Source organism: Phyllostomus discolor, chromosome 2 (assembly GCF_004126475.2).
Source record: "Phyllostomus discolor isolate MPI-MPIP mPhyDis1 chromosome 2, mPhyDis1.pri.v3, whole genome shotgun sequence".
NCBI classification, from domain to species: Eukaryota; Metazoa; Chordata; class Mammalia; order Chiroptera; family Phyllostomidae; genus Phyllostomus; species Phyllostomus discolor.
The window spans coordinates 93206628-93219345 of record NC_040904.2 but is presented as its reverse complement, the minus strand read 5'-3'; the positions used below and the strand labels follow the sequence as shown (position 1 = coordinate 93219345).

The 12718-nt window shown below is 39.1% G+C and overlaps 1 protein-coding gene across 3 annotated transcripts in view; it reads right to left on the bottom strand.

Annotated features, from left to right (window-relative positions):
- SIDT1 (SID1 transmembrane family member 1) overlaps positions 1-12718 on the bottom strand; it is a 96651-nt gene that overhangs the window by 58748 nt on the left and 25185 nt on the right. For all 3 annotated transcript variants that reach the window (XM_036018105.1, XM_028505176.2, XM_028505175.2), the window contains exons 2-3: positions 6119-6240; positions 4932-5102 (exon numbers count right to left, since the gene is read on the bottom strand). In XM_036018105.1, coding sequence (XP_035873998.1) covers positions 4932-5102; positions 6119-6240 — 293 coding nt within the window. The remainder of the gene's footprint in view (positions 1-4931; positions 5103-6118; positions 6241-12718) is intronic.

Sequence of the window (12718 nt, the reverse complement as noted above, 5' to 3'; positions counted from 1 at the left end):
TTTAATTTGTAATACTGATAGCTAGTGAGGTTGCTATATTTTTGGACCATTTGGATAGCTTCTTTTATAAGGTATCTGTTCAAGTCTTTTGCCTACTTTTTTTTTTTTTTTACAATGGGCTTGCATGTCATTTTTATTTTTAAAAAAAGGTATTAAAAAGTAGTAACCATTTCAAATAGTTGACTGTGGTTTGGTTTATTTTGTCCACTGTAGATTTGTTTTCTGTTTCGTTTTTGTGCTCTTATTACTTCCTTTTATTTTCTTTGAGTTTTATTTTCAGTTCTTTTCCCAACCTTGTGAAATGGATACTTAACACACTGACTTCCAGCCACTCTTCTTCCCTCACATGTGTACATTTGAAGCTATCCCGTTTCCTCAAGCAGGGCTTCAGATGCAGCCCAAAAGTTCGATGTCATGTTTTCATTATCCTTTGTGCAAATTATTTTCTAATTTTTATTGTGATTTCTTCTTTGACTCATAAGTTATTTAGAAGCAGACTACCTAATTTCCAAACATTTGTGAATTTCTGTGTCATTTTGTGATAGATTTCTCTCTCAATTCCACATAAAGGATTTCAGTCCTTTGAAATTTATCAAGATACGCATTAGAGCTTGGTAATTTTGGTAAATGTTGCACATGTACTTGAAAAGGTTAGTCATTCTATCACCCTGGGATTCAGTTTTCTAAATACATTAATTAATTCAAGTTTGTTAATCATGTGTCTGCTCTTTCATATCAGAAGTTGGCAAACTTTTTCTTAAAGGGCTAGAGAGTAAATATTTAGGCTTGCAGGCCGTAATGTCTCTGTCTCAACTACTCAGCTTTGTAATTATAGTATGAAAGCAACCATTGACAACATATAACGGATGGGTAGGGCTGTGTTCTAATAAAACTTTATGTACAAAAACCAGTGGCCAGCCTATGAGCCATAACTTGCCAACATAACAATTATCTAATTACTCTGGGTGTGTATAAATATAAAATTTTTGGTCTGCTTGTTTTATCAGCTATGGATAACTCTCCCACAAAGAATGTAGATTTGTCCAGTTCTTTTCATTCTGTAATTCTTGTTTTATATATTGAACTGATGTTACTAGATGCATACAAATTTAGAGCTTAAATTTAAGTCTTCTTAGTGGATGGTTCTTTTAGAAATATGAAATATCCCTGTATCTCTAATAATGTTCTTTACATTAAGGAATATCTTATATAATATTGATATGCTACACCAACTTTCTTTTAGTTAATGTCAGTGTGGTATTTCTTTTAATATCTTTTTACTTACAGCATTTATGTATTGTTTAAGGTTGTACTCTTGTAAGCAACATATATTTAGTTTTCTTTTTTAAAAAATCCCACTTGACATTTTATGTCTTTATTTGGCACATTTGAACCCATTTATATTATATATACATATTCCCCCCATGAGGTAAATATAAACATTATTACCCTTCTGAGACTCTTCTTTCTCTACCCCAAAGTTCTAGTGAGAAGAACAGGTCACAGAATTGTTTTCTCAAGTGTAGTTTCTGCTCCTGAGATTGCCTCATTTTTGCCTAACAACCTGTCTATTTGTTTCAGTGAAGCTGAGTCAAGACCTGTGTCTGGACAAACAGACTTGTGCCCCTCTGGGTGCCCCACTCCCCAGCCCAGTGCTCGGACTCAGAGGTTCCAAGGTCCTTCCCCACTAGAAGCCAGAGCCACAGAAATGTAGGTGGTAAATGGGTACAGCAGCCAGGAGTGTGCCTGTTTTTTTATTAACCATTTGTAGGAATTCTTTATGTATTCTGCATATGAATCCTTTGTCATTTGGGTGTTGGAAATATATTCTCCTAGTCTATGCCTTACCTTTTTGTTCTTTTTTAAAAATAGAATTTATTGATTATGCTATTACAGTTGTCCCAATTTTTTCTCTTTGGCCCCCTCCACTCAATGGCCCCCTTCCCTCTAGCAATATTCCCATTTAGTTCATGTCCATAGGTTGTGCATATAAGTTCTTTGGCTACTTCATTTCCTATACTCTTCTTAACATCTCCCTGTCTATTTTGCACCTATCAATTATGCTTCTTAATCCCTGCACCTTTTTCCCACTTTTCCCCTTCCACCTCCCAGCTGATAACCCTCCAAATGATCTCCATACTTATGATGCTGTTTCCTGTTCTGGCTTAGTTTGTTTTTGGGGTTTTTTTTTTTTTTTTTTTTAGATTCAGTTGTTGATAGTTGTGAATTTGTTGCCATTTTAATGTTCATAGTTTTTATCTTCTTGTCTTAAAGAAGTCCCTTAACATTTTATATAACAATGCTTGGTGATGATGAACTCCTTTAGCTTTACTTTGTCTGGGAAGCACTTTATCTGCCCTTCCTTTCTAAATGACAGCTTTGCTGGATAGAGTAATCTAGGTGCAGGTCTTTGCTTTTTATCACTTTGAATACTTCTTGCCAATCTCTTCCTGCCTGCAAAGTTTCTTTTTGAAAAATGAGCTGACTGTCTTATGGGAACACCTTTGCAGGTAACTCTCTGTTTTTCTCTTGCTGTTCTTAAGATTCTCTCTTTATCTTTAACCTTTGGCATTTTAATTATGTTGTGTCTTGGTGTGGTCCTCTTTCGGTCCAACTTGTTTGGGACTCTCTGTGCTTTCTGGACTTATATGTCTATTTCCTTCATTAAATTGGGGAACTTTTCTTTCATTATTTTTTCAAATAAGTTTTCAATTACTTACTCTTCCTCTTCTCCTTCTGCCATCCCTATGGTTTGGAACATTTGGAGATGTCCCAGAGGCTTCTTATACTATCCTTATTTTCTTTGAATTGTTTTTTTTTTTCTTGTTGTCTGGTTGCATGCTTATTTCTTCCTTATGTTCCAAATCATTGATTTGTATCCTGGATTTCTCCCCTTCACTGATGGTTCCCTATAGATTTTTCTTTATTTCACTTGGTGTAATGTTCATTTCTTCCTTTATGTTGTTGCTGTAGTTAATGAGTTCTTTGAGCATCTTGTTCACCAGTATCTTGAACTCTGCATCTGATAGATAGGTTATCTACATTTTGTTTAGTTCTTTTTCTGGAGTTTTGATCTGTTCTTTCATTTGGGCCATGTTTCTTTGTCTCCTCAATTTGGCAGCTTCTCTGTGTTTGTTTCTGTGTATTGGATAGAGCTGCTTTGACTCCTTGTTTTAGTAGTGTGGCCTATTATAGGAAAGGCACCTATAAATTGTGTGGGTGGAGCTTTAGGTAATTGCCAGGGTCGGGCAACCCACTTTCCCATTCTGTGACTCTGTATCAGGGGAGGGCTCAGAGAAGGGACAATGCCACTGCCTGGCTTCTGGAGGTTTGCCTGGCACTTACTCCATTTCCAGTCACTTCACTCACTTCCCATATGTGACTGGAGCCCTTCCAGCTGTTCCTCTGGTGGTGAGTCCCAGATTGGGTGGGTTTATGTACATTCTAAATCCATGCAGGCCCTTTTACCCAACTTTCCAGAAAATCCAACAGTTTTTTCTGCCACTCCAACCCCCACTGGTTTTTACAATCAGAAGTTTTAGGGATTTATCTTTCCAGCACTGGAATCTTGGGCTGTACAGTCTGGCCTGAGGCTGGGATCACTTGCTCCTAAGATATCCCTCCTGATTATTATCCACCACACGTGAATGTGGGACCGCCCTTTTTGCTGCCAGTGCCTCTCTATACCACACCGTGTCTCCTCATCTCTACACCTTTCTCTCTGAGTTCATCTCTCCTGTCCATCTAGATGAATGTGGCTTCTTATATCCTTGGTTGTCAGATTTCCATACAGCTTGATTTTCTGACTGTTGTAGATGTTGTTTTGAGATCTAGTTGTAATTCTCTCTATGGTTACATGAGAAGGTGAAGCATGCCTACCTATGTCTCCATCGTGGCCGGAAGTCCTATCATTTTGTTCTTTTAACAGTGCTTTTGATGAGTACAAGTTCTAATGTTTATATAAGCAATGTAATAATACAGGGTGGGGCAAAAGGAACAGGGTAGGTTTCAGTTGTTTGCATGGAAGATAATGGAAAGTTAATAAATAATACAAGAATAAACTCTGTGTTTCATGTACTCTCAAATGTAAGCCCATTTTGCCCCATCCCATATTTTCATTTAAAATTGATTTAAAACAATGAGAAGGAAGGAAATAGTTTGAATCCTTAAAATGCTTTGAGCTTAGAGTTGTATAGTGCAGAAAAATCCCTGAAGTTTCTGGCTTTATTAAGAAAAGGCTTAGCCTTTCTGTTTAAATTTTACACAGATTTACACAATGTTTTACAAGAGTAACCTTGGGGTGAGAACAAATCCCTTGGAGACAATGCCATCAACTGAATTTGTTATACTCCGCCTCGAATATAAATAGTTTGTGATAGTGTTTCCCAATTGATTTTGTCACCAAGAATGGAAGTGCAAGGAGAAGAAGGAAACAATCTTTAGTTTTTGCACAAAGAACAAACCACATAACATATTATTTTCCACCTGTGTACATTCCTAACCTGGAAGGAGAAAACTGGAATAACAGTAACAACAGAAAAAAAAGTAATGTAAGGTCTTCCTTAAAACAAAGACAAAATTTACTTCAGGAGAGTGTCACTGGTGAGCAGTACAAAATATCCAGTCAGCAGTGACTTCTGCCTGGACTGCAGACAGGACAAGGCCCTTATCCAGACCCCCGAGAACAGACACACCTATGAGGTCAACTACCCCTCTCTGCACCAGTCCCCTACTGCCTCCCTGTTGCACTGAATGTAAAAGGCCCTGCTGCCCAGTGTGAGCAGGAGAGGTCAGAAGGGACTAAGGCAGTATGCCACACAGATAATGTTCGTCTAGAGTGCTGATCTGTAAGGAAGGAAGCTGGATTGAGCATTCACAAGCACTGGAAGAACAGACCAGTGAACAGAGAGGCCCCGGGGAGTCCTGCTTACTGTAGCTGGAAGTGCTTGATCTTGGTAACCAGCAGTTTGTACTGGGCCCCCAGGGGTGCCATGGATGCTATATCTACAAATATCAGTTGTTCCAGCGGTCCTGTTTCATTGGTTGCTTCTGAGGGACATAAGGTGCGGCTCACTTCTTGGTAGTTGTAGGTCCTCTGGTATCTGCAGCAGCCAATAAAGGGAAAAACCAGCCAGAATAAGACAGAGAGACTGAACAAGCAGTGAACAAGCAGGGAAAGAAGTCTATTGCATTTCACTTCTCCCAAATTTGTTTTCAAGCCCTTATATTTCAAATTTCAGACTAGACCTATTGATAGTGATTTTAGAAGCAGTGTACTTTGGCACAGGGCTCTATAACATAATCACAGGGATGTGAGGTCTGTTTGGTGCTGACTAGTTCACTTAGGTAGTGTCTACATTACACTAAACCATCCTCCTAATTCAATGAGAAAAATATCAAATTATAAAAAGGAAACTATCCTGATAAGGCAGTTAGGTAAATCCATTTTTCTATTCTTTAAACTTTTACTAAATGGAGCATAAAACCCCAAAGCTCAAGTCAGTATTTTAATTTTTAAATTCCTCAATCTTTGAAAACAATTTAACACATACTATATGTCATGTCTAAATGCCCTCTGGGTTTCTTCTTATTGTTCTATAGTGCCTTGTATAGTTTCCCCTGTGGAAATATAAACTCCACAAGGGCAGGGGCTTTGTCGGTTCTCCCCACTGTCAGATCACCAGCACGTATCACCTCGTGGTGCTCAATAAATATTACGAATGAAGAATGCACACTTGGTGGGCATTTTGAAGAACGAAAAAAGTGTTACTCATTTAAGTTGACTGCTGGGCCTTACCCTATTCTTAGTGGATGACCCATCAACCAATCAAGAGCTAAAGAACATTTATTTAATTCTGAACAGGATTAAAATGATAGAAGTTCTTCCGGGTGCTACATATCTAGGTAGAGTTCTCATGTGAACTTCAAAGGGCACAGAGGTTGAACAGAGCTGCACATGTCAGGGTATGTACCACAATTTGTGTCTGCACTGAGCATGCATAATTTGTCCACATTCCGAATGCTGGATTTCTTGTTACACTAGGGAAAAGACCAATTGGGATCTGGGCCATTGAAAGAAACTAATGTAGTGAAGCTGTCTGGGAAAAGACCCACTTACAGTCCTTGGAAGAGCAGAGGAACCTGCCAGGACAGCACCTCTTTCTGCTGGCGAACCACCACCAGGACTGGGTAGTCGAGGTTCTCTGAAGAGCTGTTCACATACACCCGCACGGCGTTTACCTGTGGGCAATGGCAGACATAGGTAACACACATCACACATGCACAGGCATGTACATCGTAGCTGCCATCTGAGGCTCTGAAAAACTTGCATCTCTCACATTTACTTCTGACCATGGGTAATCCCAGTGCCTGGGTTGTCCTCTCCTTGCTCATATTGTAACCACAGTGGGCCTCAGCCTTGACTGCATGTTCAAATCACCAGGGAAGATGTTTTAAAGAACTGATGCCCGGGCCCAACTGACTTAAGTGGTCTCGGGTGAAGCCAATTGTGGAGGCGTCCAGTGGCGGGCTGAGGAGTTCCAATTGGGCAGTCAACACGAGATTTTGAGAATAAGCCCAGAATAGAAAAAGAAAGGTATTAATATCCTTTTCTTCTTATTTGAATATAAATGCTAAAGATACAAATATCTTTTTTAAAAAAGATCTACAAGAGTCTCAATTGCTGACAAGCTTTATTTTCACTTTGGAAAATCATTCTGTGCTTCAAATCAAAATGTTATTGTCATGTTTTATTAGAGACTAGCAGATGGCCTCAAGCTTCCCCAGCAACAAATACCACAGGGGCTGAGTTTTGTTCTCTTTGTGCTGCTCCAAGGCATAAACCAATCCCTGACACAAGCTGCATTTTTATATCACAGGCTCTGTGGCTCCTTCTGAATACACACATCATCCCAAGGAGTTAACGCCCTCATGGCTATGTTAAAGACAGGAAATTGAACTGTGGCCCTAGATCTAGATGGTTTGGGTGTTTCCTTTTAGTTTTTACAGTACCATAGGCCATATGGATGGAGCAAAATAGAAGGAGGGCAAGGTAAAAAAGAAAAAGTAAAATTTGATCTTTCACATGAGATTTTTTCCCCCTAATGTATTAAAGCTTTAGTGTTCTCTTGAAAATTCCTTTATTGGGGGAAGGAAAATGAAACAAGAAAATCCTGCAGTTAAACCTTGAATATCCATCACATGTTCAAAATGGAAATCGAGAGGAAACAGAATGGTATGGATATCACATACTACCATCTGGTTCCCTTACATTATTCTCCCTGATTAAGCCACTTTGATTTGTTAACATTAAAACAGTCCAAGAGTAATTTATTAATTTGATAATAAGTACTTGCTCATGAAGGGAGCATTTTTTGTGCCTACACTCCACATGTTTCCATGGAAATCATGCAGCGGCTGATAATTGCCAAAACCCCATCTCCAGTGCAGGCCTCCTTCCTCAGCTCTGGATGTTCCACAGGCACCTCAAATGCAACTTGTCAGAAATGGCATCTATCACTCCCTTGACCTCTAACTTTAATCTTTCCTGAATTCCTTTGCTGGTGAATGGCCCCACTATGCAGCCATCTAAGCCTGAAACCTGAGAGTCATCCTTGATTCCTGTTTCTTTAGCTTTCAGAGTTCCATCCTTTATGACTGTGCACCTCCTTGATGGCACCTTATCTAGTCTTCTTATGCCCAGGCCACACGCCCTCAGATGCCAATTTCATCTTGGCATTCTCCTACTGAAAAGGCCTTCAGTGGCTCTGGGAGTTTTCAGATTTACCCTCAAGTAACAAGAATAGTATAATAATGTTCATGTACTTATCTAGCTTTCTTTTTTGAATCCTCACCCAAGGACATTTTTTTTTTCATTGTTTTTAGAAAGGAAGGGAGTGAGGGAAACATTGCTGTGGGAGAGAGACATCAATTGGTTGCCTCCTGCCCCAGGCTGAGGATTGAACCTGCAATCTAGGTATGTGCCCTGACAGGGAATCGAACCCATAACCTTTTGGTTATGGGATAATAGTCCAACCAACTGAGCCACATCAGCCAGGGCTCATCTAGCTTTAATAATTATTAGCAGTGTACTGTTTAATTTCATGTATACTTCCTGTTTTCCCACATAGACCCTTACTGAATTATTTTAAAGTAAATACCAAAGATTTTACCATTTCATCTGTAAATAGTTCAATCTTTATCTCTAAGGGATAAAGTCTCCTTTTAACATAAACATATTTCCATTATTGTACTTTAATAAAATTAATAATTCTTTAGAGTTATCTAATATCCACACAAGGTTTGAATTTCTTTATTTGTCTCAAAAATTGCTTTTCTTTAAGATTTGCCATTGCATTTGGTTAATACATCTTTTGAGTCTCTTTTAATCGGAAGGTGTCCCTCCCTCCTTCTGAGGGTGTGTGGGTGGCATTTACTCGTGAAAGAAAGCAGCTCACAAAGAAGCAGCACAAATCTGAAGTAAGCACATTTTAGATTTTGTCGATTGTCTCCTGTGGTGTCTGCCATTGAACAGATCCCTTTGTCTCCTAGATTTCCTGTAAACTAGTAGTTAGAGCTAGAGGCTTGAGTAAATTCCAGGAACCAAATTTCTTAATCTTTTCCTTGGATTTTGTGTCACAGATGAGAATTTTACCATTCCAGGTTCCTGAGACCTAGATTTTCTTCTAGTATTTTAAGGTTTTGTTTTTATAAATAATAGTATACAGTATGAGAAATAATGTCAATTTTATCTTTTTTAATATGGCTGCTCAGTTCAAACACCACCACTTATTAACAAGATCATCTTTGCTCCACTGATTTGAATCCCTCAAGGCACTTCTTGATCACTGCCTTCTTCTGTAATTTCTTTGACTGCCAATCCCCCACGTGCACAATTACCTGCTGTTCCTCAAAAGCGCTATGTCCGCAATGACTGGCCTCTGTACATCCTTATCTCTGAAGTTCTCTGTGGGAAATCCTCCCTAATATTGCCCCATCCTACCAGATGGACTCTGATCACCTGTATATGGTATGTTAATACCACTATGGAATAATAGAAAATGTATATTTTATATATAGTCTCTGCTCCCAGTTCCTACACAGAGCTCCTGAAACTCTTAAAAATTCCTCAGTGATACGAGCACTAACAGCATCTTTTGTTCTCATATTTGAACTTTGACCCTGGTTCTTGATAGACCTCCCATATCCCTTGGAATTTCCTGGATGATAGGAGTCCTTTTTCATCTAGTGAGGAGACTCTTGGTGGGCTCCTGGATAGCTTCAGGATGAGAGCTACCAGAAAGACCAACTGAGCCATAGTAGAAGGCTGGAATTTTCAACTCCACTCCCCCATCCTCCAGGAAGGGAAAGGGGTTAGAGATTTAGTTAATGATTGATCATGCTCACGTGATGAAACTTCCATAAAATCTCCCAAAATACAGGGTTCAGAAAACTCCTGGGTTGATGAACATATCCAATGCACATGCACAGAGCCAGGCTACCTAAACTCCACAGGGACAGAAGCTCCTGCATTCGAGAGCTTTCTGGAGCTCACCCTAAGCATCTCTTTCCTATGGCTGTTCCTGAGTTACATCCTTTTATAACGAACCAGTAATCTAGTCAATAAACCATTTTCTTGAGTTCTGTGAGCTGCTCTAGCAAATAATCAAACTTGAGAAAGCAGGTCATGGAAACCTCTGATTTACAGCTAGTTGGTCAGAAGCAGCAGTGACAACCCGGACTTGCAATTGGCACTCTGAAGTGGGAGGTGGGCAGTCTTGTAGGACTGCGTCCTTCACCTCTGAGACATGAGGCTAACATCAGGTAGGTAGTGTCGGAACTGAAATGAATTGAGGGTCCCTCAGCTGGTGTCACGGAATTGCCTGATGTGTGGCAAACCCACCTCTGGTGTCAAAAGTGTTGTGAGTGTGAGTAGAAGGGAAGAGAAGTGAGTTTTCCTGTAAACAATCACACAGCATTTTTTCCATGTGGTCAAATTTACTACTTTTTTCTTGGACATTTCTTCTATGACTTTTTCAAACTGAAATATAGTTTGTGCACCATGCAACTGACTCTTAAAGTGTACAGATCAGTAGTTCTCAGGATTTTCACAGAGCTGTGCAATCATGACCACTATCTAATTCCAGAACATTTCCACCACCCCCAAAAGAAGCCCAGTATCCATTACCAGTCACCCCTTATTTCCTTCTCTCAGTACCTGGTAATCACTATTCTAATTGCTGTTTCGATGGACTTGCCTATTTTGACATTTATTATAAATGAAATAATATATATGTCCTTTGATATCTAGCTTATTTCACTTAGCATAATGTTTTCATTATGCACTTCAATTAGCATATGTTGTAGCATGTATCAATATTTCACTTATTTTTATTGCTAAATAATATTCCATTGTACAAATATACCACATTTGTTGATCTACTCTTCAGTTGATGGACATTTTGGTTGTTTCTACTTTATGGCCATTACAAACAATGTTGCTATCTACATTTACTTTCTTAATCTTTTTTTAAATAATGCTACATTACCTTTACCAAAACGTCATCTGGAGTTTCTATAAAATAAAGTATATTTTACCATAAACTTTGAGAGTTTTTTTTCCTGCTTGGCTCCAGGAAGAAGGTACTCTTATTCTTGAGCCTTGGCCTCAAGTGGCTTGCTTTAGACAGAGTACAAATAATTAGCAGGGGTAACTATCTAACAAGAAGATTAGGTATTTATACAAGTAAAAATAACATTGGCAGTGGCATGATAAAAATGATACAGACCATTAAATCGCATCCATTGGGGCATAAACTGATCGCCAGCTGAGGTCAGAAGGAAGTCTCCCCTCATGGTTTAATTTGTACAGTTAAGCAACTTTGAGGGTTTTGTGCCTTATTTGAGAACATTCATTACCATCTAGCCTCAAAAATGAACCACTGGTTCTTGGCTATCTTCTCAGAATTTCCAATTACCTTTTTTTTTAAGAAAATTGTTCTTCAAGTACAGTTGTCTCCATTTCCCCCTCATCACTCCCCCAACCCCAGCCATTACCACCTCCCACCATCGATCCTACCCCACTTTGGTTTTGTCCATGTGTCCTTTATATATACTCCTGACAGTCCTTCTCAAGCCCTCTCCCATTACCCCCCCCCCCCCCCTCCTCTCCGGTCACTGTCAGTTTGTTCTTAATTTCAATGTCTCTGGTTATATTTTGCTTGCTTGTTTATTTTGTTGATCAGGTTCCACTTATAGGTAAGATCATATGGTATTTGTCTTTCACTGCCTGGCTTATTTCACTTACATAATGCTCTCCAGTTCCATCCATGCTGTCACAAAGGATAGGAGCTATCAACATTTATGTACAAGTTTTGTGTGAACATATATTTTCAATTCTTTTGAATATATACCTAGGAGTAGAATTGCTAGATGACATAGTAAGTGTATGTTTAACTTTTTAGGAACTGCCAAAATGTTTTCCAAGGAGGTGCATCATTTTATATTCTAGCAATTTACATAACCAGCAATATATGAGAGTTCCAAGTTCTCCAAGTCCTTGCCAACACTTGTTATTGCCTGTCTTCTTTATTATAACCATCTTAGTTGGGTGCAGGGAGGGCTAGTGGGAGCTCATTATGGACCATGTGTATTTTAACCATTAGTTTGCTTGCCTGACTCTCTAGGAATCTGCAGACTTCATCTTTGGCATTCCTAGTGCTGACAGAATGAATTAGCTTAGAAGTGTGCTCATTTCTGAGGTTCGTAACACAAATAGTCATAGCATTATAGCACGGCACATCTTTGTAGAGCGCACATTAGTCTGGCTTAAATTTACAGTAGTCAGAACTATAGTAAAACCTAAGGAAAGTTGTGAACTAGTCAAGCTTCATCTTTAGCTTGTTTGCTTCCCTTTTCTTTACCTAGAATCCAGTCCCCTTCTTCCTTCTTAGACACTTTGTGCCAAAAGGAATTTCCCTCCATTTTACTTCATACTTTAAGGCAGTGTTTCTTAAGTTTCTGATTTAGCAGATCAGGAACATAACTTTAAAATATGCATTGTCAATAAGCATGCTGGGGCTTTCTGACACACATGCATTGGAGCCCACACTTTGGGAAGTACTGTTTCAAAGAAACCATCTAGTAGTTGTGCCCCATTTGCCAGCAACACATCAACATCTGGAAGCTGGTGTCTGGCAGGACTGAATCTGGGCTGGCAGGAAGGCGGCCTGCTGGGAGAAGAGCAGAGCAGATGTATCAGTGCCACAGTTACCCCAATCTGCTGTTCATCTCCATGCCCGAGTTTTATTTCTGGTCTGGCTCTTGTAACTCATTTACTTTTTTGTTATTTAATAATGATCTTACTAATTATAATAAAAACAAACTCAGGTATACTATTATAATAAATTGCAAAAAGTATATGTTAAAGTAGGAGTTAGAAGACTCTGGGCAGTTTTCCAAAAAGAAGAGATAATGCATTACCCCCAGGAAAGGATAAAGAGCCCTATTGACAATTTGCTTTGCCTTTCCCAAAGCTAATGTGCATCTGTGAAAATTGCATTACATTTGTACAGTGAAGTAAGCTGTGTAAAGACAAAACTAAATGAAGAGCAGGGTACTGACCATGCATAATGGACCCTGACACCTTCCAACACACCATTCTTAAGAGCCAAGATTTTTCCTCCTGTTGCTCCTTCCTGGTAAGACAACAGGCACTTTT